The sequence below is a fragment of the Saccostrea cucullata genome, unplaced genomic scaffold (assembly GCF_032062105.1).
Source record: "Saccostrea cucullata isolate Sc308-1 unplaced genomic scaffold, CSIRO_AGI_Scuc_v1 ctg366, whole genome shotgun sequence".
In the NCBI taxonomy this organism is placed as follows: Eukaryota; Metazoa; Mollusca; class Bivalvia; order Ostreida; family Ostreidae; genus Saccostrea; species Saccostrea cuccullata.
This window is the reverse complement of record NW_026931480.1, coordinates 174,563-199,518: the sequence shown is the minus strand read 5'-3', so window position 1 is coordinate 199,518 and position 24,956 is coordinate 174,563. Positions and strand designations below refer to the sequence as shown.

General features: G+C 31.9%; 1 protein-coding gene and 1 long non-coding RNA gene across 3 annotated transcripts; both read left to right on the top strand.

Annotated features, from left to right (window-relative positions):
- The first annotated feature begins 4,681 nt into the window (after nt 1-4,681).
- On the top strand, nt 4,682-24,956 carry LOC134232722 (uncharacterized). 2 transcript variants are annotated; one of them, XM_062714710.1, is made up of 12 exons: nt 4,682-4,750; nt 9,745-9,790; nt 10,271-10,435; nt 13,713-13,817; nt 13,975-14,011; nt 14,116-14,166; nt 15,407-15,531; nt 19,821-19,880; nt 20,245-20,268; nt 20,367-20,402; nt 22,152-22,619; nt 23,060-24,954. In XM_062714710.1, exons 3-12 carry the CDS (start codon nt 10,282-10,284, stop codon nt 23,779-23,781), a joined length of 1,782 nt encoding a protein of 593 aa, XP_062570694.1. In that variant the 5' UTR covers nt 4,682-4,750; nt 9,745-9,790; nt 10,271-10,281; the 3' UTR covers nt 23,782-24,954. The 2 variants fall into 2 exon arrangements, with proteins under 2 accessions (XP_062570694.1, XP_062570695.1); XM_062714711.1 differs by lacking the exon at nt 13,713-13,817 and having other exon boundaries at nt 23,060-24,956.
- LOC134232724 (uncharacterized) lies at nt 16,707-18,294 on the top strand. The gene is made up of 3 exons (XR_009984834.1): nt 16,707-17,003; nt 17,649-17,719; nt 18,178-18,294. It is a non-coding gene; the product is annotated as an uncharacterized LOC134232724 (long non-coding RNA).

The window sequence follows — 24,956 nt, the reverse complement described above, 5'->3', positions numbered from 1 at the left end:
GACAGTGTAAGGAATCCGCGTAATTTTCTACCCGCGGATTAAACAGAAATTGAGATTCCGCGGAATTATGACCCCGTGGAAGAAAGTACGTCTACAGTACTTGAAAGTATTGTGGCAAAGTAACAGATAAAAATTAGTAGAATAGTAGATTATTTTTAGCTTATTTCTAATTTCTTCTTATAGAAAAATAAAGGTAGGGTGGTTTTTTTTTTTTGCTTTTGTTCAAGATCGACTTCCTCCTAAATAAGAAAGGGGGTGGGGTAAGTATAAGACCTAAAAGTATGCTCTGTAAAGCTATGGGCTAGTGTAAAATACACAGTCATTCTAATGCAAAAACTATACATGTAGAAATAAACTTTTGATTTAGCACACAGTATTCATTACATTTCTTTTAACGTAGAACCTACTTCGTATGACATCATAACTGGCAAATGTGTTAAACCTGTGCTAACCCATTATGATGTCATAATTAATTCAATGCCACTTTTTCCCGTACTTGACAGCTTCAATAAAAATGGTAGAAAATACTGCATTTTGAAATTCACAGAATTCAATCATGCCAACATAATCTTAATTCAATACATATATTTTTTGGTTTATAATGCTTAATGGCAATATATTTCTGGAATAAGAGAAATATGTAGGCACCTTTTATTTAATAGATCTAGACCTGAAGTTGACGAACCCAAGACTATCTAGTGTAATGAAATTACAATGTACATACAACTTTTGTAATAATATGAATGGTATGTAACCATTTTGAAGGAATGCATAAATAGTAAGTAATCTTTAGTTGCCAGCTATATAGTGTAATATCTTGATGAAATGTGTCTAAGTCAAAGATGTACGTGTTGTAGATCGTTTGATCGTGTGTACATTTTTGTGATATCTATAATGAAATGATGTGCATTCCATTTAACAATTATTTGTTACCTATTCATATTCTTGGTGTTTGATTAAATTTTTCTATTAAATATGATCTTTTTAAAGTAAAAGTACAATTTATGATAAATATTAAATCTGAAAGTAACCCCAAACAGTCATTTAATTATTATATCCCGTGTAAGTGCAAAAAGGTCAAGAATATGAGTATCGGTACATGTATATAGCCTATCTTTCATTAGTTAGAGGGGAAAGGTATATATTTTAATCATTTTTTGTAATCATTTGGCTATGTTCTTCATCATATTGAAGATTGAAAACATTGTGACAAAGACTTCTAAAAAATATTTACAAATATAGGGTGAATAATTGACTAAAAATAATAGAGTTCATTTGACTATTTTTTTAATGGTGGACTTATCTTTTGTGTTAATTGAATAAAAAAGAAATTATTCTTGATAAAATATTGTTTAATATTATTCAGTTAAAAAAGTTTATAAACGACGATGTTTGAAGAAGTATTTTTGTGATTTTTCAAATTCCCTTTATGACAAGTACCTAAAAATACCGTATAAGTAGAATTTTTAGCGAGTATTTAATTTTGGCATTATTAGCGAAGGTGTCGAGATCGCTAAAATTAAATATCGCTAAATATTAATCTCTACTTTAATGTGCATTTTAAAATCGCTAAATTAACATCTCGCTAAAAATAAATTACCAGATTTTAAGGACAAATCGCTAGATTTGCGTCTCGCTAAAATTTCCACTTATACGGTATTTGAAAATGTGAAGGCGCAGTATGTAAATACCATACCAAGTTTCATAGCCTGTTCTAGATTTTAAAAAAAGGAAACATATCATGATATCTTAACTGATTGATAAGCAAGTACTAATTTATCATTTTGAAAAGTTTGAAAATCTTGTGACAAAGACTTTTCCGACATAGGTTCTACCTTAATTCTTGTTTTACTCCACCCTTTTACTCAGTTCTGAGTATATTTTTCAGAGAATTTAATATGAAAATCAGAACAAACATTTTCATTGTTGTAACGTCTTCTTTATAATGTATATCAATATGAAAAGTTAATTGAAGACCATTTCTTTTTATGTCCCCATAATCGAAGATTCGGGGGTATATAGTTTTATCGTGTTCGTCTGTATGTCCGTCTGTCTATCTGGTTGTTTGTTTGTCCGCAAAAACCTTAACCTTTACCATAACTTTTCATTTATTGGAGTTTTGACTTTCATATTTAATATGTATATTCCTTGTGACAAGACCTTTCTTTGGGTACAACCAAATTTGACCTTTTAACCTTTACCTTGGAGTTTGTCCCATTTTACACAAAAATGCCAAATTTTTACTTTGGCCATAACTTTTAAACGGTAGATACTAGTACTCTCATACTTCAAATATGTAGTTTTTTGGCATTACCTTTCATTGGATGCTAAAAACCTTGACCTTCGAGTTTTCCGTACTTATGATTTTTTTACCTTGGCCATAACTTTTGAACGGTAAGGGCTAGGGTATTCATACTTCACGTATGTAATCCTTGTGTTACATTAAACATTTTCGTAAGAAATCATCAACTTTGACCTTTGAGTTTGACCTACCTTTCAAAAACTTATCCTTAGCCATAACTTTTGAACAAGTGGTGCTAGGGCTTTCCTATTTTGCAGTTGTATTTCTTGTGAGAAGACCCTACTTTGGGTAACAAAATATTTAAATTGCATTTAAGAAAAGTTTAATCTTCGCTATGTTGCCATACAGGGGCATAGCTGTTTCACAAACACATATTTTTATATATGAGGATTTGCGGATAAGAGATGGATACCTCAAAGCGTAACAGACGGACGGACGCACATCCCGATCACTATATACTCTCCCGCTTTTCAAGTGGAGGATATAATAATATATAATACTGCTGATTTTTTCTGTCAGTTCGATGATTTCCACCATCAAAAAACAATGTTTACCTAACCCTTAAGGCTTGATAAATCTTTTACTCCTTTAGATTCTGAATCATTGCATTTACCTTAAAATATAGCTATAATTGTATAATGTTATGAGAACAACATATCATCAGTTTATTCCTAATAAGCTCAGGTGAGCATTTTGGCCAATATGCTTCTTTATCCAATTTTCTTTTGCCCCCTAAAAATTTTAGCTTTAATCTACAGGGGGTCATTTTTCTATGGGGGTCATTTTTCTTCACGTGGGTTCTGCAAATTTTTAGGGAAGTGACACTTTTTCTACGGGCAAAAGGGTCATTTTTCTACGTCGAATAATGACCGGGGGTCATTTTTCGCTGTCGAAAAATGACCCCCGGTCATTATTCGATGGGGGTCATTATTCGTCTTTACACCGGAATGTAGATTAGGCAGGTCGATAGGTCAGGGGCTAAGGAATCACTGTCTAGTTAGTATAGTATGCAAGGGACATCCACGATAGTGGGAAACATGGGATAATTTATGCATAACTGGCGATGCCCGTTATGCAAATTATCCCATGTTTCCCACTATCGTTGATGCCCTGACACCAACTAGGCAGTGATTCCTTAAATAACAGTTACTTGAGCTGAATGATCGTATCACGTAGACTTAATAGGCGCGAATCATCAGATCAAACGAGACGCGAAGCGTCGAGTTTGATCTGATGCTATGCGCCTGTCAACGAGACGTGATACGGCTCTTCGAAGCAAGTTACTGATATAATGATAAATTTATTATATACCCCCTTATAACTGGCTAAATATTTCAATGTTATCAATTTAGAAGTTTAGAGAAAGGAAATTTAATGAACTTTGATGCCATTTAAAGGGGGATCATAATATTTTATAAAGATTCCTGAAGAATGCAAAGAATGTAATGATCTTAGTACATATATTTACATGCTGTTATGTGGAGAACTAAGTTAATTCTAAACTAGCCCATATACATCAAAACTAAATGATCATGATTCACAATTTAATCAGCATCTTTTAAATTGGGTGGGGTTAATTATCACTACGAGTCACTGTTCTCTACCGGCTTCCTTACATATTAATAATAATAAAATGCTACACGATCAATTAACACTTTTGCTTTCTTTTACAGTTCAGTGTGACCCATATCTAATTTTGATACCTCTAAGGATGAAATAGTGACAATCTATCACAGATGTTCTTGGTAATCGCTATGTCACTTTTAATGCAAAAGAGAATGGAGTAAGAGGACCTTTTAACACACCATACTATATTATCATGATAATAGCGTTATAATGTGTGTACAGTGTAACTTATTTTAATTTGAATTCTATTTTTTAATTTTACATGGTAGATAATGAATAAGTGAGTAAAGTATTACTTTTTTTAAAAAAAAACGACCTGGTTATACATTGCTATATAAATTCTTAACCTAATAGCTCTTGACAGGTTTGATGACACTTCCAATTACACTGTATTTAAACATATTGTAAGGTCAGCTATATTCATAGATTAATGATGTTCGACAGGATCCTAACATTTTGAAAGAACAGGAGTTATTTTGTTACAAACTTTAATAGGTCATAGTATAAATTGCCAATCTATTTAATTATAGTGCATGAAATGGCTCACAAGTATGCAAAAAAACTTCTTTATTACTGCAATTTCTTTAACACTTTTTATTTTCATTCCATTTTAAAAAAAATTAGACTCCGATATTTGACTCCAAACTCCACTTAAAATTCACTCCATAACCCCACTCCAAGCCTCCAGTCCATGAATTACACGTTGCCAATATTTAAGCTGCGATCTAGATCATGGGCTCACCTCAGTTGAACCGTAACAGTATAAATAAATAATTTTTCATTTATCTAGGAAGGCAAACATCCAGGAATAATTTAACGAAAGTAAGTGTTCTTTTTATTAATAATTATGAACTAAAAGTAAATTCATTCACATTAACCAATGTGAGGAATGCATAATCCTCGTTTAAACTTTTTAAATCTTGTTACGCTGTGGCCATTTAAGAAGTAGACGCTAGGCTAGCATAAACCTGTATCTGCAGTACACAATTTATTAAAGAGTTATATTTACGGTTGAAAGGTTTTTAGTGCGGTTATGATGTAAAAGAAAAGAAAAGGACCTTTATCTGTTGAAATAGAGAATAAAGAAAGTAGGAAAGTCTAGCTGCTACCAGCCGTACCTTTTTTTTTCTTACAAAAGCACCATAATGTTCTGACTGTTTTCCTTCAGTGTATGACTCATGCATTAGCCTTTCCAGGCAATCAGAACCACTGCATAAGCTGGGTCATCCTCACAATGTCAAGGGTTTGTGATTTCTCGAACTCCACACAAACGTGTGGAGTGCGAGAAATCACAAACCCTTGACATTGTGAGGATGAAGCTGGGTTTTCTGCTAAGAAATATTCCTTCCAAGACCCACTGGGTTAAATAAGTTGAAACACAGTTGAATAATTATTTACTCTTTAATTATTACTCTACAATATACATGCATCGGACGTCTCAAGCCATGGTCAGAATGGGAGAGGATCGTACATTTTGGTTATGATTTGCGACGATGCAATACATGCATAGTTTTCCATCCCTAATAAATTAAGACCAAATTCTCTACCCGTAAATATCCGTCAAGTACATATATATAATACTCTGACATGCATGTATTAATATTTCCTGTTTATTATAATGCACATATTTTCTCTTCACTGTTTTGTCAGTTATGAGATCAAAGTTCAAGTTCAAGATATTATACTAAAGCATTTTACAGTGGAAAGGGATTGCTCACGAGAAAGTTTCAAAAATGTCATTAATTAAGCAGTAATTAATTAACAAAGTTTGCATCGAAGTCTACGGGGAAAAGCGGTTTTTTTTTACATAAACATTTAAATAATTTGAATGTCAAGAAATACTGCGGTGCATGAAAAATGCGTTGAAACATTAAAAATAGAATGACAATTGAAAACAATTTTTTACTGGCTAAAATTTTTTAATTGATCTTTTTATTAATTAAAAAAAAAGGAGGGAGATAACTCTCACCAAAATTCAAGGTCATAAATTGGAACACATCCCACTATACATGCCAATAGTAATAGATGTACGATGGCCGATATCAGCCATGACAGTTTACATACAAATTTAAGGGTAGCGTGTCTGTGAATTGTTTCACATGGCAGTCTAACCTTAAAGCAAAGTGGCAAAATGTACAAGCTGTCATTCCGTGATGTCAAGTTACTGTGGCAAGATATACACTTTGCTTTTCGTAAAGTGTACAGCGTGTTCATACAACTTTGCTTGATGGCACTTTACCCTTAAGTGCAATTAAAAATACTTTATATCCAAAAAAAACAAATAAATGAATAAATAAAAAAAAGATAAGATCAACCAACCAGCATGGGAAACTATTAACATTGAGAAACTGCACTTTCTGAGACTTTATTGTGGTCGCAATCGGGGCCAAAATGATTTTTAACATATGCGTATATCCAATTTTGTGTTACTTAACTTTAACTTATTGTTGATATACATTTATGAACCTTTAACTATGTAGTAGAATGTATTTTAATTAACCTTAAACATGTGGCTATATACCTGCTGCCTAATCTATTTATGTATTTATTTCATAATAAAATATGTTCAAATCTATCGTCTGAGTGTCAGTAAAGGTAAATTTTTGGAGTCCATCACCGGTATATTGTGACTTCATTATATGAGTGAAAAATGTTTGAATGGATAGTATAAAATCAATCATTCAATCAATCACATTATCATTTCATTCCTTTGAAATTATTTTTTTCACAAAGCTTTCAAGTTACGTTTTGATAAAAAAAAAAGGATGACGAAATGAATCCTTAGAATACTAAGAGGGTAGATAACACCTGCAAAGCATTGCCATATTACAAGAAGTTTAGAAAACTCGTTATTTTTGTTTATTTTAAAATCTTTAATTGTTTTAGGGGAGGGGGCATTCACTAGGTAGAGGTGTAAGATATTACCGGTATTCAGATTGCGTACTTTTGTAGCTGTTCAAAGGACCTTTTGGGGGGAGGCATGAGTGATATACTATAAATATCCTTACTTTCACAAAAAAATCATTTTATAGTTTTACACAGTTAACGTTTATATATGTTAATATAATTATATATGTTTGTAATCGGCCCCGATCGCAACCGAAATAAATGTCTCAGAAACCGAACTTACTCAATGCTAATAGTTCCCCCATGCTGGTTGGTTGATCTTATCTTTTTTTTATTTATTCATTTATTTGGTTTTTTTTTTGGATATAAAGTATTTTAATTGCACTTAAGGGTAAAGTGCCATCAAGCAAAGTTGTATGAACACGCTGTACACTTTACGAAAAGCAAAGTGTATATCTTGCCACAGTATCTTGACATCAGGGAATGACAGCTTGTACATTTTACCACTTTGCTTTAAGGTTAGACTGCCATGTGAAACAATTCACTGACACGCTACCCTTAAATTTGTATGTAAACTGTCATGGCTGATATCGGCCATCGTATAGATGGGAATTGTGTCTAAATATCTGAGTATTCAATGCCTACATATCTTATGTATTAAATTTCATTGAATTTGTTCCTATTAGGCATTGGATATCTTAAGCTGAGTGGAGTGAATTAAGTTATGCGGAGTCAATCAGTGGATCCTGTATTAAAACATTAAGTTGTTGCATGAGATCTTTTCCCCTGTGAAGGAACAAGAAAGAAAAGAAATTCATAAGAATTTTTTATCATCCAACCAAAAAAACTACTTTTTATGACATTTAAATAGCACACAGGGGAATCGCCATTATATGACTCTACACTCCTTTCCAAAAACAAATAAACCTAGTAGGAAGTGTTGACAGCTTCTGTATCGACGTAGGAATGGTAATTACCATTGTTAATTGACAATACGTCGTCGATATATCTAACATATGAATACAAAATATGTCTGCTAATAACGGAGCGCAATTAGTACCCATTGGAATTCCAATAGATTATTGGAATACCTGGTCTCCAAAAAACACATAGATATTGTCAATCAGAAACTCAAGCTTCTATTTTAAGCTTCTATTTGTTACGTATGAATTAAAGCACACTTAGCCACCTCCCAAAAACAAAGACATAAATTTTAGTTAGTAGTAAATGATGTATCTTTGTTTAAAATGCACACTTACAAAAACTAAGAATAAAAAAATGAATTGCAATACATATATCTTTTTTATAAAGTAAAACTAGATCGACTGTATTAATGTTCATAGACCCAATATGCAGCAATATACCTTCATCACCTCCATGCATACGGAGTATATATATATATCTCGGTTGATTAGAGAGCCACCAGAGCATGCTCTACGTATGAACAATTTCTAAAACGAGGTAAATTATTGACAAGCAAGTTGATGAAACAAGAATATCAGCAGTCTCATTTAAAGTCATCATTTCTTAAGTTTTATGGTCGATACCATGACCTTGTCAGCAAATACAATTTATCATTGAGTCAAATGCTGACTAATGTTTTTTGATACTAATTGTTAGTCCACTATTTATATTCTGAATTGACGACGGATTTTTCCGTTACTTTCCGAGTATGACAAGGAGCACACGGCGGGTGTGACTGGTCGGCAGGGGATGCTCACTCCTCCATGGCATCTGACCCCACCTCTGATGTTTTGGAGGTTTGTATTTGCTCTGCTCCTATTTTTTATTGTTTAATGGACTTTGAGATTGAGTACTGTTCGTTATCTCCATATCCTCCTTAATATTTGTGAATCCAATTAGAAATTTTTAATATTAATATACCGGTATAACATTCTTTAACTGTTAAGCTAATTAATTTTGCTTTTCTTTGCACGCTCCCAAGCGTATCACATACAGTCTATCAACCAGTAAATACATCACTTATGTAGCTCTTTGTTGTAAACAATGATAAAGACTTTCTGACAGAATTAACAAGATTGAACTACATGAACTTTAAAAGAATGTCATTACGATGTGCTACAATTTTTCTGGTTAATCATTGTTTGTGTAAATCCCTTGGGTTGAGCCGCATTAGGTGATCAAAATTAACACTGTAAGAGAATATATATGGAAAAATTTGCTGATTACAAGTATACGGACAAGTCATATTATTATACAGGCATTCTCAAGTTGTTTTAAATTCAATTTTTTTTGTCCTCGTCTTGTCCTTGGTCCTCGAGAAAAGAGCAAAGAGCAAGGCTTCATGATCAATAAGGAAGTTTGAGTTTTAAAACGCGCAGCAACAGTCAGGGGTGGTACTGAAATCAGTCATTTTTGAAAATTATGATTTTCAGTCATTAAATTGATTTTTAATAATGATGGAAATTCATCTTTTTTTAGTAAAATGATGAAAAACAGTCATTTCTATCTTGAAATTTATTTTAGAAATAGAGTTATCTCTGATATTAAAAATGACTGTTTTTCATCATTTTTTATCAAATTGTTAGGTCTGGGCGCACTTAATTATCTCATTAGTTTTACGGGGCGCACTAAATTATTTTGGTTTCAATTACTTGTCAAGATGTTTCTCTACACAAGGGTCTATGGCAGGATAGTGTACTATGTCTAATTACTGTAGTAAATGGGATGGGAAAATTGACTTGAGAATGGAAATATGATGAAAAGACGTCATATTTACAAAAATCAGAAAATTGTGTACATTATATACTTAGAAGAAATGACCATTATCCATCGTTTTCAAAAATGACTGATTTCAGTACCACCCCTGACTGAGCAAGATAACTTTAAATCTTATACATACAACTGTAAGCAAAACATAACTAAGAGTAGATCTTTTTTTAATTACGAGTCTTAGGTTTGAGGTTTAGCCAAAATATGATTCACATTTTCATAATTCGTGCTTACAGGTAAAGAAGATTTCTTCCAAACAGAAGGTCCACATCGAACAGTCTGGTGAGAAGCACATTCCATTTCATTTAATTTGAATAAATCTTAATTTTTTATAATTTGATTTGTTCTAGACTTTGGTAAGAAATAGAAGATTTAAATTCGTTTACATGTAGTTCCCTTGATGGCTGGACAAAAAATTACTGATCTCTGTTTTATTATAATGAGTATATAGTTTTTATAGATAATGTAAACATTCCAATTAAATCAAATAAAAATGCAGTCATGTTAAGTTGTTAGTTGGTGATATAAGATCCATAGTCACTAAAACGTCCAAATATGAAACAGATGAGGTATAGATTCTGTCTTTTATTAATCTTCGCTATAGCCAAGGGTTTCTAATACCACTACTTCCCTCATGCATCCTGCTTATGAGGAGAGTAGCGTATCAGAAAACATTGGGTACGAAAATGTGTTTTTTTTAGAGTTCCCTGGGATTACTCAATGTCCGATTCAAATGTTTGAATGCTTATTATAATCCAACAGCTTTAGACATTATGGTGGGAAAAGTCTCAACGTGTCCTAAAATAAAGAAAGATTGGGAAAACAGAGCAGCGGTAATGAAGAACTGTAACTTTACATACCACTGTCTGCCAGATTATAATGGTGTACATAGGGAAGTGTGCATTGAAAGAACGTCTCTTACAGGAGGTACGCTCTTACCTTAGATCTGCAATAATTTACACTGAAGAATGGCAAAAACATTATACCGGTGTATTCTATCTCCGAATGACAACTATTTTCAAATTTGATACACTCGAATCAACTTTTACTCTAATTTTTTAGCAAAGAATATTTATATGTTTATAACTTTATATTTTTCCCTCCAAATGCGAAACTGGAAATGTAACAAAGCAATGTAAATTTAACGTGGATTTATTTTATGTCACAATGAACATGCATGAATTGGTTTAAAATTATCTGAAATAGCAAAGTTTTCCTTTTGCAATTTTTGCATTTACATCCCTCTAGTAAATTCAAAATTTACAACATAATGATAGGAAGATTTGTAAGAATTTTCGATGATAGTTTATTCTGAGCATAATTAAATTATATGATTAGGCCTAAAAAAAAAATTATGTTTGTTTCCTGTCACCCGACCGACCCATTCAAATTATCCCCGGGTGGACTTTTTTTTCTGACAAATGGCAAAACTTCGTTTGATCAATCAGCTGATTTCATTTATTAAATTAAAAAAAATAGCTTGTAGCATAATTTGAGACTTAAAATTTGTCAACTTAGTGTACATTTACCTTAAATATAAAGAGTAATCATTATTGTAACAACAGTTTCCCCCTACTACTTTCTATAGTTCGTTTTCCGCCGCTAGGCAGCCATTTTCCGACCTACCGACCCTTGATTTTATGGGAATGTTACAGGAAACAAACTTTTTTTTTAAGCCTTACATGTACAAGAAATTGGGAACAAGTTCTGAAAACTAGTTATGCCTTCTCCTTTCAATGACAATAAGACTTTCAGGTGAGTGGCTGTAATAGCGATTTCAGTGCATTGATATATAAATGCTCGTTATACGAGGGCTGTTCAATAAATAATGTTCTCGATGCTCGGAAAGAAACAAAAATCATTTTTAGTTCACCTGAGCCGAAGGCTCAAGTGAGCTTTTTGGATCACAGTTTGTCCGACGTCAGTCAGTCTAGCTGTATGTCTGACCGTCTAGCTGTCTCTCGGTCTGTCTGTAAACTTTTTTACATTTTCGACTTCTTCTCTAGAACCACCGGGCCAATTTCAACAAAACTTGCCACAAAGCATCCTTGTGTAAAGGGGATTCAATTTTGTTCAAATGAAGGGCTACACCCTCATTCAAGGGGAGATAATTCAGAAATAGTGAAAATTTGGTGGCATGTTTTAAAAATTTTCTCAAATACCACTATGCCAGGAAAGATCAAACTTATGGGGAAACATCCTAAGGTAGTGTAGATTCTAGTCTTTCAATTCATGACCCCCGGTGGTTGGGCGGGGCCACAATTGCCGATCAATGTTTTACATAGAAATATATAAAAAAAATTCTTAAAAATCTTTTTCTCAAGAACAACAAAGACATGATTGACCATACTTATTTGGAAGCATCCTCAGGTAGTGTAGATTCTAGTTTGTTCAAATCATGACCCCCGGTATAAGGGCGGGGCCACAATGGCCGACCAAAGTTTTACATAGAAATATATAGGAAAATTCTTTTAAAATCTTCTTCTCAAGAATACAAAGCCATGATTAGTAATATTTAAATGGAAGTATCCTCAGGTAGTGTAGATTCTAGTTTGTTCAAATCATGACCCCCGGTATAAGGGCGGGGCCACAATGGCCGACCAAAGTTTTACATAGAAATATATAGGAAAATTCTGTAAAAATGTTCTTCTCAAGAATAGCAAAGCCATGATTGGTCATATTTATATGGAAGCATTTTCAGGTAGTGTAGATTCAAGTTGTGCAAATCATACCCTCTCCCCTTTTAAAATGGTTGGGACTACTTTTGAGTTCAAACTTTTCAATAATACACTAATTTCTTCTCTTTTTTTTCTTGGCCAAAGTGCTCAAGTGAGCGATGTGGCCCATGGCCCTCTTGTCAATGATTTAGTCTTAATGATTTTACTTAAATATTTTCTTTTAAGTACAACGCATGTCCGTGACATTGTCCGTGACATTTTAATTTAATTTCTGATTGTTTTTAGAACACATTTTTGAGTATGACTCTTCGTATATCGGTATACATGTATACGTATATGGCAGTTCATTTGATTTCCTGGACCTGTTTCTTCTTTCTGAAAGGTGTTTTGTTCAAGTTTGGAAAATGAAACAAGTCAAATGGTGAAAGATCTGAAGAATAGTGTTGGTGTGACAAAATATTAACTATCCCCAAAATTCCTTCACTCTTCATAAAGAAAGGTTTTGGACGCTGTCATGAAGAAATTTAATGTAGTGAATTACTGATTCTGGTTCCATCCTCTCATAAACCTTTTGATTTTTTTTTTTAGACTTCTCCAGAAATTGAACTGCCTCCCCAAATAAGAATTTGAACAACAAGACCACTAATATTTAAGAAAATGGCATATAAAACTGTCTTTGTCCTCTTGCAATTCTTTGCTCTTCTCAGACCTTTGCTGTTTTTGTCAAGTGCATCTTATTGTAAATTTGTTTTGAGGTTTAAAGCAATGGATTAAAGTTTCATTATCCGTTTGAATTTCAGACAAACATTGACAAGTACAATATTTGATTTTTTTTAATATAACTGTTTAGATATTCTTACACGCTGTTGATTTCGCTCTTTTTTCAAATCATGGGGTGATCATTCAGTACCTATATTTTTACTGTCAAATGTTTCTTTTAAATAGTGTAAACTACCCCTAAATACTGCCTATCACTTTTTCTATGCGTCTTAAAGTCAATCAAAACATCGTCAGTGATAATTTGTTGAATTTTGGCAAACAGTAAGTCCCTGTCGCCAAGGACGGTACACATTTTTGATGCCTATTATATCATTTTTGTGCAGTGAAATCCACCTGCTCATGTGTCTATCAGACAGACATTGATTGCTGTAAATTTTACATATTTCAGTGAATATTTCTTTTGGATTCTTAACGAGTTTTACAGCAGCTTTAATGAAGCGTTTAATTTCACTCTAGTTCACTGATTCTTTACCATTCATTTTAATGCAGTGTCTCGAATAGCCCTTGTTTTCCAGCTTCTCAGAATGAAACTATGTGATGAAAAGAGGTCACTTAAACTGCAATCAATTAATTAAAAATTCAATAATGAGAGAAAGGCAAGCTTAATGTCATATGATTTCTATGTTGTGTGTCATAGAGTTCAGGACATTATTTATGAACAACCCTCGTATATTCGTTTTTGTCTGAATAAGGTTTTTCAGTCTTTAGTGTGACATTTCTGCTGATCGATGCTTAATATGATGCAGGTTATTGTCCGTACATCACATCCACTGAACAACTTAACTGGAAAAACTGCAGTTTCAGCGAGAAATGTCCGAATTCAACATATTCTTCTGACGAAGTCTATAAATGTAAGGATTTAATCATATACCAGTCTAGTAGTTATGATATCAAGAAGTTGATGGCGGCGATCCTATAGATATCAGTTTATATTTTGAAAACTTTCAATCGCAATCAAGCACGTCAAAATATTAATGTCTGATAATTCATTTTTGTTTTTCCTTTTAGATCCCGTATGCTTTCAAAATTTATTCAAAGACCAAAGGTAAACTTGCAAATATTGTAAAGAAAAACGTATACATGTATCATGTGTATATTAACATCATTTTGTTTGTTTATTGAGTGCATGATATAAGATTTTTTTTACAGAGATTCAAGAAATCCTGAGAGAACAACTTTCGACACAGCCCAATCTCCATCGTAAGTTATTCTAATTCCTTTATTTTACAGAGAAATTTTATGGTAACTGCGGTCTCCATTTTATCATTTTAACCTAAATGGTCACGAAATCTTCTACATGTTCATGTTCATGATACCCTGTCTTTTCTCGAATTCAGAAAATTTAAAATCATCAAATTTGTCTAAAGTCATAAACATCAAACACCGTTCTAGACTATAATCGACCATTTAAACTAGCTTTTTTGACATTCTAGACAACTACTATATCTACATGTATCTTGTGATTAGTCATTCTTATTCTACACAAAAGTAATAAGTTGATGTTTAAATGATGCTGGAGTGCCTTATTGACAATATTTGTGTAGTCTTCAGAATCAGAGACCAGAGCTTCCATTAATCTATTGGAATTCCAAGTGTGCTCCTTTTTTCAGCTGACTTTGTTTTTGTATTCATTTGAAGCAGAATTTGGTCAAATACTTCTGTTTGAGAAGAAACACTAAGTGTTGCCTACAGGTCGACATTCAGATGCATCGACAATGTTATCATTATTTTTATTTAGCAATAGTAACTTTTAAATTCATATATCTTAGTGAAATAAAAGACCTCCCGGATATTGCCAAATCTGTTTCAAATTTGGATGTTTGACTGACTATGTATGTAAAAGTCACAAACTAAGAACTATAATTATATAATATATAAGATGATTTCAGCTTTCATTATTTATGTATTCTAACTTATTCGCTACTCAGTAAGATGAAACCAGTAAGTTGATGTTACAGGGATTTCAGCAACCCCATTTAACGTCAGAACTCGTACATTCTATGGTAGTTATAATGATCTTCTTTGAAATAATGAACCATCTTTGGGTCATTTTTGGGTTGGATAACGTCTTTTGCATTATTTGTAAGATCTTGTTTTTAAACAATATTTTTTTCTGGGAATTATTTGTGTACTAATAAAAATATGGGACTCAAAGCGGGTGTGCTCGATCAACAAGGAATGTCTACTCCTTCTATTCACTTGATCCCACTCTGAAAATTTTGGGGTTCCGATTTTATGCCCTGTTCATGATTAAAGATTGCCATTGTTTGTAAGATATACCGGTATTTAGATGAATTACTGTTCATTTATTTCACATTTTTCATTCTTTAAGTTTTGATCAATCAAAAATAGGGATATTTGATATTTTATAAAAAGATAATTCACTTCTTTTAAATCATTTTTTTTTCGTATTTTAGCAATCATTTCCTGGTTTTTGCAGGGAGAAGGTCAATATAGCAGCTGTTGTAATATCATTACTTGGGATAGCTATTATACTGATACTAGTAGTACTAGCGGTTGCTTATTGGAAGAACTACTGTGGATTAAGAGACCGTTTTCGTAGAAGTAATGTAAAAATTTAATGTTTCTAGTACTAACTATATGCTGTGTTTCTTATGAAGACATTAGTTCATTACACAGGAAAAATGTCCACATGTGTTAAACATATGTTTGGTTTCACATGTGTTCAACACATGTTTTATACATGTAATACATGTGTGTAAATAAACACATGTAAAATATGTGTTTCATTTATATGTAAAACATATATAATATACACATGTTATACACCTGTGAGATAATATATATGTTAAACACATGTTTTTCACCACACATGTATAACACGTATTATATATATGTAATATATGTGTGCGAAAATACAGATGAATTATACATGTTTAATTTATATAAAATATATGTGTATTCATAAACACATGTTATACACATGTTAAGTTTTATCTCATATGTGTGTGTACATTAATTCAAAAGAATTTGTTAAATGTTAGTAAAATTTTACTCATGTAAAGTTTTACTTTGTTTACCCCCCCCCCCCCCCCCCCGCTTTCCCTTCTTAAAAAAACTTTCACAACAATTTTTTTTCTGTAATAATGCATTTATCAGACAAAATTGATAAAGAATGAATTCATTTTCTTTTCATTTTAAATCTTTTGGGCTTGGCTTACTTCTTGAGTAAAATTAAAATAATTCCGTATTTGTCTCCGGGCCGGTTTTGTCTTTTATCGGATGAAAATTTACGTCATTTTTGACGTCACTGCTGCAGCAGACGTGCTGGGTGTATTGGAAAGGTAAGTGATCTCCAAACAATTTTTTAAAGACTTAATTCATATTGTTTAAATATCATTTCATTATAGTTACAGGTGCGTATGAACTTTCTATATACATGTAATACTCTTATCATTGTGACTTGTCATGCATTTCGTAAACCTAACGATAGTGATCATGATCTGTAAGTAATTTTGGTGAAAAATGTTTCTGAATGAATGTAAGCACGGGCACTGGAAGTTAATGTAAATATATAGTATGTGTATGTATAAAAAAGACCCTTCTATTTTTTATACATACACATACTATATTATTTCTATTAACTTCCAGTGTCCGTGAATGTAAGCGGTTACATGTTAGGCTAAAGGCATGACTATTTTTTATCATTTGTATACAGGTACATGTAAGTAATTTTGGATAAATTTGTTTCTGAATGAACGTTAACATTACATGTTAGGCTATTTTTTAAAGGCATTATTGGTTTTCCTTTTGTTACGTACTGATATGAAAGTGAAAGTAGAAACCTTGAAACCATTGTGACTGTCAGTTGGTGTTTATGTATGCTGAGATGGCTGTCAAGTCGATTCTTTCATCAACTTAATAACAAGTGTTTGTTTTTATGGCCTATAGATGCATGCAGTAACTTGAGTTCAGTGTCACATTGCTGCGTCTAAAAAGCCCAAAGCTGATAAGACTGGCGATTGATCCTAAAGCTGATTTGACAGACGATTGCATCTTCACAATATATAACAAATGTTAAAGGTAAAAATAAATACTACTTGCAATAAAAAATCAAAGTGAACATCTGTAATGACTCCTTCATGACAAAATATTTCTTGATACTTTGTAATTTCTTTTTGTTCCTTTATAATTTACATTATTGTTTGCACGACTTCATAAATAATAAGTCCAACTCAATACTACAATAATTTTATTCTATATTATAAAACAGTTTTAATGCAGTGCACTTTTAAAATATGGAAAGTATGGATAGAATTTGCTGGCTTTAAAAACTATGAAACTGGTACATGTACTGTAAATGACTTCAGGGGGGAGGGGGGGTATTGAATTTTTGAATTTCAGTTAAAAATTAATAATAACAGTGACATCCAACTTTCAAGGTACAAGTACATGTGCATATGTGTTGATTGTTGAAAGTACATCAGCTAGCTAATCCATTGGATATTTACATCTATTATGTACCGGTATTCATTACCTGACATTTATTATTTTTTTCCAACACAAGAGAACATAGTTTCTGGTAAAATGTAAGATATTAATTAAGACTATTAAGAACCTACAAACATGTACTCTCTCTTTTTTGTAGTTGTAGTTTTGTAGTTTAATTAAGTTTTAGTTATGCTTATAAGATATCTACTGCATGACTATTTGTTTTACAGGTTCAATATACAGTCAGCGTCTCATAAGAATAAATCCCAAGATCCAAGACTTGCTTAAAAGCTGAATTAAGGTAACTACACACTGTTAAATAAACTTTGTTATATTCTTCCCAACAACGTTTGGGATATCCTGGAATCACATTGTCTGTTTTTCTGCCTGTCTACTTCTCTTATATTTTTTGTCCAAAAATAAAATATTTGTGTCAGAATCTTCTTAATTTTTGGCAATATGAATTACCGGGGGGTAGTAATACTGTTTGAACATTCCAAATTTAATTGTCAAAATAAAAAAAAATGCTTTTTATGACTTTATTATGAAGCATATCTTCCAACAGTGTAATTGTCTTGCAAATTACATCATAGGATTCCACAAAACACCTTGTATAGCATATATAACATTAGTTTTATCTCTTATCATATCTCTGTTGGTGAATTGGGTATACATTTGTTTGCTGAACTTTAATATTACTTGTAGAAATGATTTTGTAATTTAAGAATTGTTTTATTTTTACTTTTGAAATTTTTGTAGAGACCATTCTGTGCCACAAAGAAATTGTTCAGGAAAGGGAGAAATGGTGGATTTGCATTTTGGGTACTGTTCAAAGAGAGTTCAAAATGGTCAAGCTCATGGAAGATCAGAGGGAGGTCAACTGAAGAAAACTGAAAGATACAGAAGGAAAAAGAACAAGAAAATATATGAAATAATTATGAAATTGGGAGGATGTACACAATCTTGTCTGCATTTGACCTGTAAAGATTTAATTCCCATTCTTATTTGTATGCTGTAATATCAAATAACTTGATTTTTCATAAATTTACAATAGAGAATACATGACAAATGTTATATGTGATATTTCAATTTCGCTTTGGACACTTTCATGTCAAATCATATAAATTATAAAATAGTACATGGACTAATTATGCTATTCATTTGTACATGTATGCATGTTTAACTATTTAATCATTTTGTGGAAATCTTATAATTGTACTCAACTTAGAATATGTAAAATATATGTATCGACAAATGCTACTGACTTGTTTGTATACTTTCCTGTTTAGAAAGTACACTGAAAAATAAGTTATTTCTCTTGATGAAAATAATTTATCAAAAAAGTTGTGTAAGCATTTTAAGATATTAATTTTCAAATATTTAACCCATGAAGATGGATCACTGGAATGTAATGGATTTTCATCTAAAGCAGAAATATCTGATTTTTAAATGTGTACAAGAATGTGTTTTTCCTTGTGATAAATATTGAAAGAGAACACATGTAACTATTTCATATGACTTACATATGCTGCCCTTTTCATATGATTCACATTGTGGACAGACATGAAAAAAGTATAAAAATGATAATAAGTACAACAGTAATATTATACACGTATAATTCACATATAAAGTATAACATATATAAAACACATGTTTAACACATGTTTCATATGTATAAATATACAATGTGTTTATTTTTACACATGTTAAACACATGTGAAACATATGTTTAACATGTGTAAAAATAAACACCCTATACATGTGTGCTCCTTTTATGTGTTTTACATGTGTAAAAAATATATGTTAAACACATGTTTAACATATGTTCAACACATGTGGACATTTTTCCTGTGTAGTCTTTTGCTAAGCTATTAGATTTTTATACATGATTTAATGAATTGTTTTTGTGTTGAATTGTGGAAGAATGCAATACTCATTATTAGGTTAAAGAAACCAAAGCAAACATTGATCATTAAAAAATAGCTATTTGTTCAATTTAAAATTTGCTAAAGCAGCTACATAATTTTAATTAATGTAATAAATGGTTTCCCGCTTACAATGTATTCAAAGATGCATCTTTCATACTGTTATCTTCGTGTTAAATGAATTTCCCCTATATAGAATTGCTTTAAAATTAAAACTTTATTGTTTTGCAAAATAATTCCCGGCAATAATTTTTAATCATAATCCAACAAAATACTATGGTGCAAACAAAACGTTTCCTTATGATACGTAAATTAAAAGTGAGAAGGGTTTCATTTAAGGACAATTTTCCCCACCGAGTTAAAAAAAAATATTATGATGCCCCCATTGTTCATGTATGACGTTATGTTAGAACTTACGCAAGTAGAACATGAAAACAGCTTTTTAAAAATATTTCTCAATTGTTTTTTTTGAAACAGGTACTATTCTCAGAGGATTGGGTTGCATTGGCAATTCCCAGGAGTCAGGGCCCTTGGAAGGTTAGGAAAAGATGGTTAAACAAAATGTTTCATTAATTTTGAAGATATTCTACAAATCCACTCGATTTACTTTCCAGACACCCTATTTAGACAAATAAATATGTGTGTTATATTTTTTTTGGTTATTAGTTATATGAAGTAAACTAATGTTTGTTTTGTTCAACATTCCTTCTATACGAGAAGATCCAAACACGTCAAAATTTACGTTACCTATAAGTTACTAGTGATTAAATTTTGACGTTTTTCTGTAGTAGCAAACTTAAATTACATTAATGAACATTTTTCCTATATCTTCACAATATAATATACATGCAGAATGTTTGGAATAAATAGCTTTACATGTGCTTTTATTTCTATTTTTCAGGTGTTGCATTTTTACCGAATCAAGGTACATTTCTATACTATTTGCGATTATAACATAAAAGACATTTAAATATTACTTATGAACAAATTCCTCTATTCACCTTGATTTTTTTTTCATAAAAGCAACGACTCCAACACAGGGAAAAAAGACCTTTAAAGGTATGGCAGAAATCATTTTAGCTCACCCGAGCCAAAGGCTTAAGTAGGTTTCTCTGGTCTGCTGTTTTCCGATGTCCGTCTGTCTGTCCATCTGCAAACTTTTCAGAATTTCAACTTCTCAAGAATTGTTCGGCCAATTTAAACTAAACGTGCCACTATATAATTAATGTTTCCTTCATCTTCGTTGGCCAAAGGTTTCTGATACGCTACTCTCCTCATATTCATGAGAAGAGTTGCGTATCAGAAACCCTTGGTCAGCGAAGATGTGTATGCTTGGGTAAAGGGAATTCAAGCTTGTTTAGATAAGGGACCATGCCCTTCTTCCAAGATGAGATTATAAATCTTTCCAAGAACCACAGGGTCTGAAAAAATGACATTTATATGGAAGCATTCTCAGGCAGTGTTGGTATACTTTTGTTCAAATTAAAACCCTTGGAGTAAGCTGGGGCCTCAATGGCCACGAGTACTTATATATATAGCGGTATATCTTTAAGTTTTCAATGCTGAACTGATTTCTTTTTTTTTTCTTAGCCAATGTCCTGATGTGAGCGATGTGGCCCATGAAGTTCTTGTTTTAAATTATTTTTCTGCTATTGTACCATTATGATAATTAAATTCATATAAAGCCCTTTCTTAATTAACGACGTTGGATCCTGATATTTAAAGTCTTAAACTGTTTTTGCCAAGAATATTTTTAGTTTTTACATACATAGCTCAGTTAAACTTCAAATAAAAAAAAATGGGGGTCAGTATGCTTCTTTTGGCGCTACAGTACATTTAATATGACCTTTTTGCACTGAAATTTGTGTCTTAATTAAAAATCACTTCTTCGACGTTTTCCCTCTAATATTTTTATTCAGTTAAAGCATGAAACAAAATGAACTCTACTTCTGTTTAAAAAATTAGACACTTTAAAATTGTGACTAGGAAAAAGTTTCAAATTGCCTCGCATAATTAATTATTTGACCTTTCTGCACTAATAAAATGTGATTTTTCTGGCATTGAAAATTTAATAAGCAAGAAAATTATTTAACAGTCTTACACTTTTTCTGAATTTAAGCAAACAGGTCAAAGATATCTTAAATATTAATTTATAAAAGAACATCAAAAGTGGGGGTATCTGATTTAAATTTTCAGATATTACAAAAAAAGTGTCAGTTTTACATTAAAATTGGCTAAATTTTTTCCCGGATTTTCAGAATATATTTACTATATTTGTCACACTTTGTTTAAATAATTCACAAGAAATACTTAAAAAGATATTTCAGAACCAGCATAACACATTTCACTGCAAAAAACAGCTTTTTGTGCAACCAGCATGGGAAAATAGGAATCTACAATTAACAGTACTGTTATAGTTCAAAAGGGAAAAAACTGGTCATTTTCTTCTAAAAAGAAAACCTTCCGCCACAAAATATAGTTCCTAGCTTACTTAACTTTGCGTGAATGGAATTTAATTGCGGTTTTTTCATTGAATGTAGCTCAATTTGCATTGTAGAATTTAGATTTAATGTTAGAATGTAAAAATGATGCAGAATTTCATAAATAAAGGACAGGACCAAAATCTGCTCAAAAGCTTAGGATCGAACGTTCTTAAACTAAATAACTGTATCCCATATACATGTATAGAATGTATTTCCCCTCCTTTCTCTGATTACAGTAATTTTATGCTAGTATTTTTTTTTCTTTCTAATGATATCTTATTCTGAAATTATATAATTCATTAGACGTTTTCTTTTTGATTGATAGATAATAGAAATGTTGAAAGTGAGAAGAAACTGGAAGCAGTAAATAAACTATATTCTCTTGTGCTTTTCCTGAAAGAACTACCCAAAAAATGCAACATCGATATCAAAGAAATAGTGAAGGAAACAAAATATCTATACAAAAAATCTTTCATGAATGACCTCAATAGTGCTGAGGTTCAGGGGTTAGAAACAGAAGACTTTAAAGTATTAACAAATTCCACTGTCTTTATATTTCTGACAAATCTGTGCGGCTTTGAAAAACCAACGAAAGGATGGGAAAGTAAACCTTTCGACAAAGATGTCTCTCTTGAAGCTGATATCGCCAGAATTCGAATTCTTTGGAATGGAATGTGTGACGGTGATGTGGATGAAAAGATGATCAGAGAAACATTCGAACGACTACGAATTAAATATGGGGAAATGCCTATCGAAAATGTTGAAAATATGGGATCCAAAGAAAAAATAAATTGTAAGTGGAATGCTTCATATACAAGAAACCTAAAACAAATTATGAATTTTGTAAAGGCATTGGAATTATCAAATAATGCCTTTTTAAACTTAAGAGAAGAAAAATGGTGTTATACATAATGTTTAAATGTACACTGGTATTATTTCTCTTTAAATGATCTGTTGAACATTTCCTGAAAAATCACATTATATAAACTACGTATAATGTAATTATAACGAGCATTTATCCTTTTATATCATTTTTATAATTAATGAAAAGTGTTCTCATAGATTTAAAACGTAAAAATAGTTTGTTTGTTTTTTTTTACTTTATTCTAAACAAAGGAGAGGTATATTTTACAAAGATTCTCTTACATTCAAAACTAATTTTCCAACCTATCAATGTGCCAAACTGAGAATCATAAAGCTTTCTAGCAAATTCATTTCTGCAACATTTTGTAGGGAAACCACTGAAACCTGATTGTGAAGGAGGCAAAGATTTCGTTTTGACAAAAAAGGTAAATTATATCATTCAAAAGTTGGAAGAGATGGGCCTGGTCGTCTGCAGTGGTGCTATAGGCTCCGGTAAATCGGAGGCATTGAAATACGTTGCAGAGAAATATCGCAAAGAGGGTTGGAAAGTGGAGTGGACAGAAAAGATACCACTTCCCACATATAAGCAAAAAGTGCTTCTCTGCTGTGATAACTTGTTTGGGGAAGTGGCCTATGAATATTTTACCTTAGAACAATTGAAGAGTATAAAAGAATTGCTTGAAGAATGCTCACAGTGCCAGGGAGACTCAAAGACAAAAAAGTTTAAGTTACTAGTATCTGTTCACAATCATGTTTTGCAAGAGCTTGAAAAGGACAGACGTGAAAACTTTCAATCGCTGAAAAACCGGAATTTTACGGTGGAAATGGACAGATTGAAATCAGCAGAACTGTACCTTATTTTCAAAACGACCATTGAGAAAGGATGTTCGTCACATAAGGACTGCTGGTATAAAAAAAATGACTTCTCACCTGTAGATACTAAACTGAAGAGTAATTCAGGGAAAGTTGGAGATCCTTTTCTACTGATGGCGTTGGCAAAAAATCACAATCTCTTCAATGAAGCATTTCCAACTAAAACTATAGATTTTTTAGTACGGAATAAGGAATTTCCAAAGCTTAAAATCAGATGATTCCAAATCCTTTTCCATCTTGCTGTACATTTTATTTGTAAGAGAATATCACAAAGGCAATGCTTTAGAAGAATGGGCAAAGGAGCTACCTACGTCTCTCAATAAAGAGGACCTTAATGATGTTAGTAAAACCGATATTGCTGCATATTTACATCAAGAAGGAGATACCATTCAAATTTCACATGAAATTTTTCAAATTGCGCTTTTTCAATGTATATCTAAAGAGGATATCAGCATGGTTTTAAAATTTTGTGAATTGCACACAATGCTTAGTATTTGTAGACCTAAAGATGATCCAGAAGAATTTACAGTTAAGGTAGATGACATTGATTTAAGACACCTGAAGAGCAGGAATCAATGTAAGGATTTGATTTTTAAAACTGATCATCCATTTAAAAGATATTTCGAATCTGAAACAACACTTGGTGACTAAGCTACATGACTGATGAGCTGCCCAGCCTCATACATCAAAACTGAACAATGCATTATTTTGTACAGAAAAAAGGAATTATTATAAAATATAAAGTTATGCAAAAGGTCCACAAGTAGGCTTGATTGCTCTACAGTAAGAACAGTTTACCAATGCAAGGCAAATGTACAATCAAATCTACTTAATATAGTGAACTACTATATCTATATATTCAAAAGTAGTGCAAAGATGGTGTCACACAGTAAAAATAATCATATACGAAAAAAAATGCAGTTCAAATGTATGTTTGCCTGAAGGCAGTTATTAAATTCATAAAGCGATTTGTGGAATGAAAATTGGAAACTGCATTTTTTTCTTTTATGATTATATATACATGTATATACACTGTACATTGTATATCCTTACAGCATCATTGAGGGGTCCTTAGTTCTACAATCATGAGAGTACTCTGGACCCCTGTAAATGTGAGAATTCTACTTCATACACAGTATGTACATATTGGTGGAAAATTTTGTTTTAAAATTTTGTGACCTAGTACAGCTGTATATATGAATGCTTTGGTTTGACTTTATATGCTTTGATTTTTTGGTTTATATGTGAAAATTATACATAATTATAGTCATTTATTCTGATTTTCATTCCACACTTTAGTTCTAAGAAGTGAGCATTAAAAATGCAATATTTACTCAGATATTTCTTTGTGCAACTTGTCCTTACATGCATTACAATAAACTAGTCTTTACAT

What these genes read in the sequence shown, in the direction of transcription:
- LOC134232722 (XM_062714710.1), top strand. Translation starts at nt 10,282, where the DNA reads ATGGTGGGAAAAGTCTCAACGTGTCCTAAAATAAAGAAAGATTGGGAA. An exon ending in AAGAACGTCTCTTACAGGAG is followed by an intron (nt 10,436 to 13,712) that starts GTACGCTCTTAC and finishes AATATGATGCAG; the next exon opens with GTTATTGTCCGTACATCACA. An exon ending in AATTTATTCAAAGACCAAAG is followed by an intron (nt 14,012 to 14,115) that starts GTAAACTTGCAA and finishes TTTTTTTTACAG; the next exon opens with AGATTCAAGAAATCCTGAGA.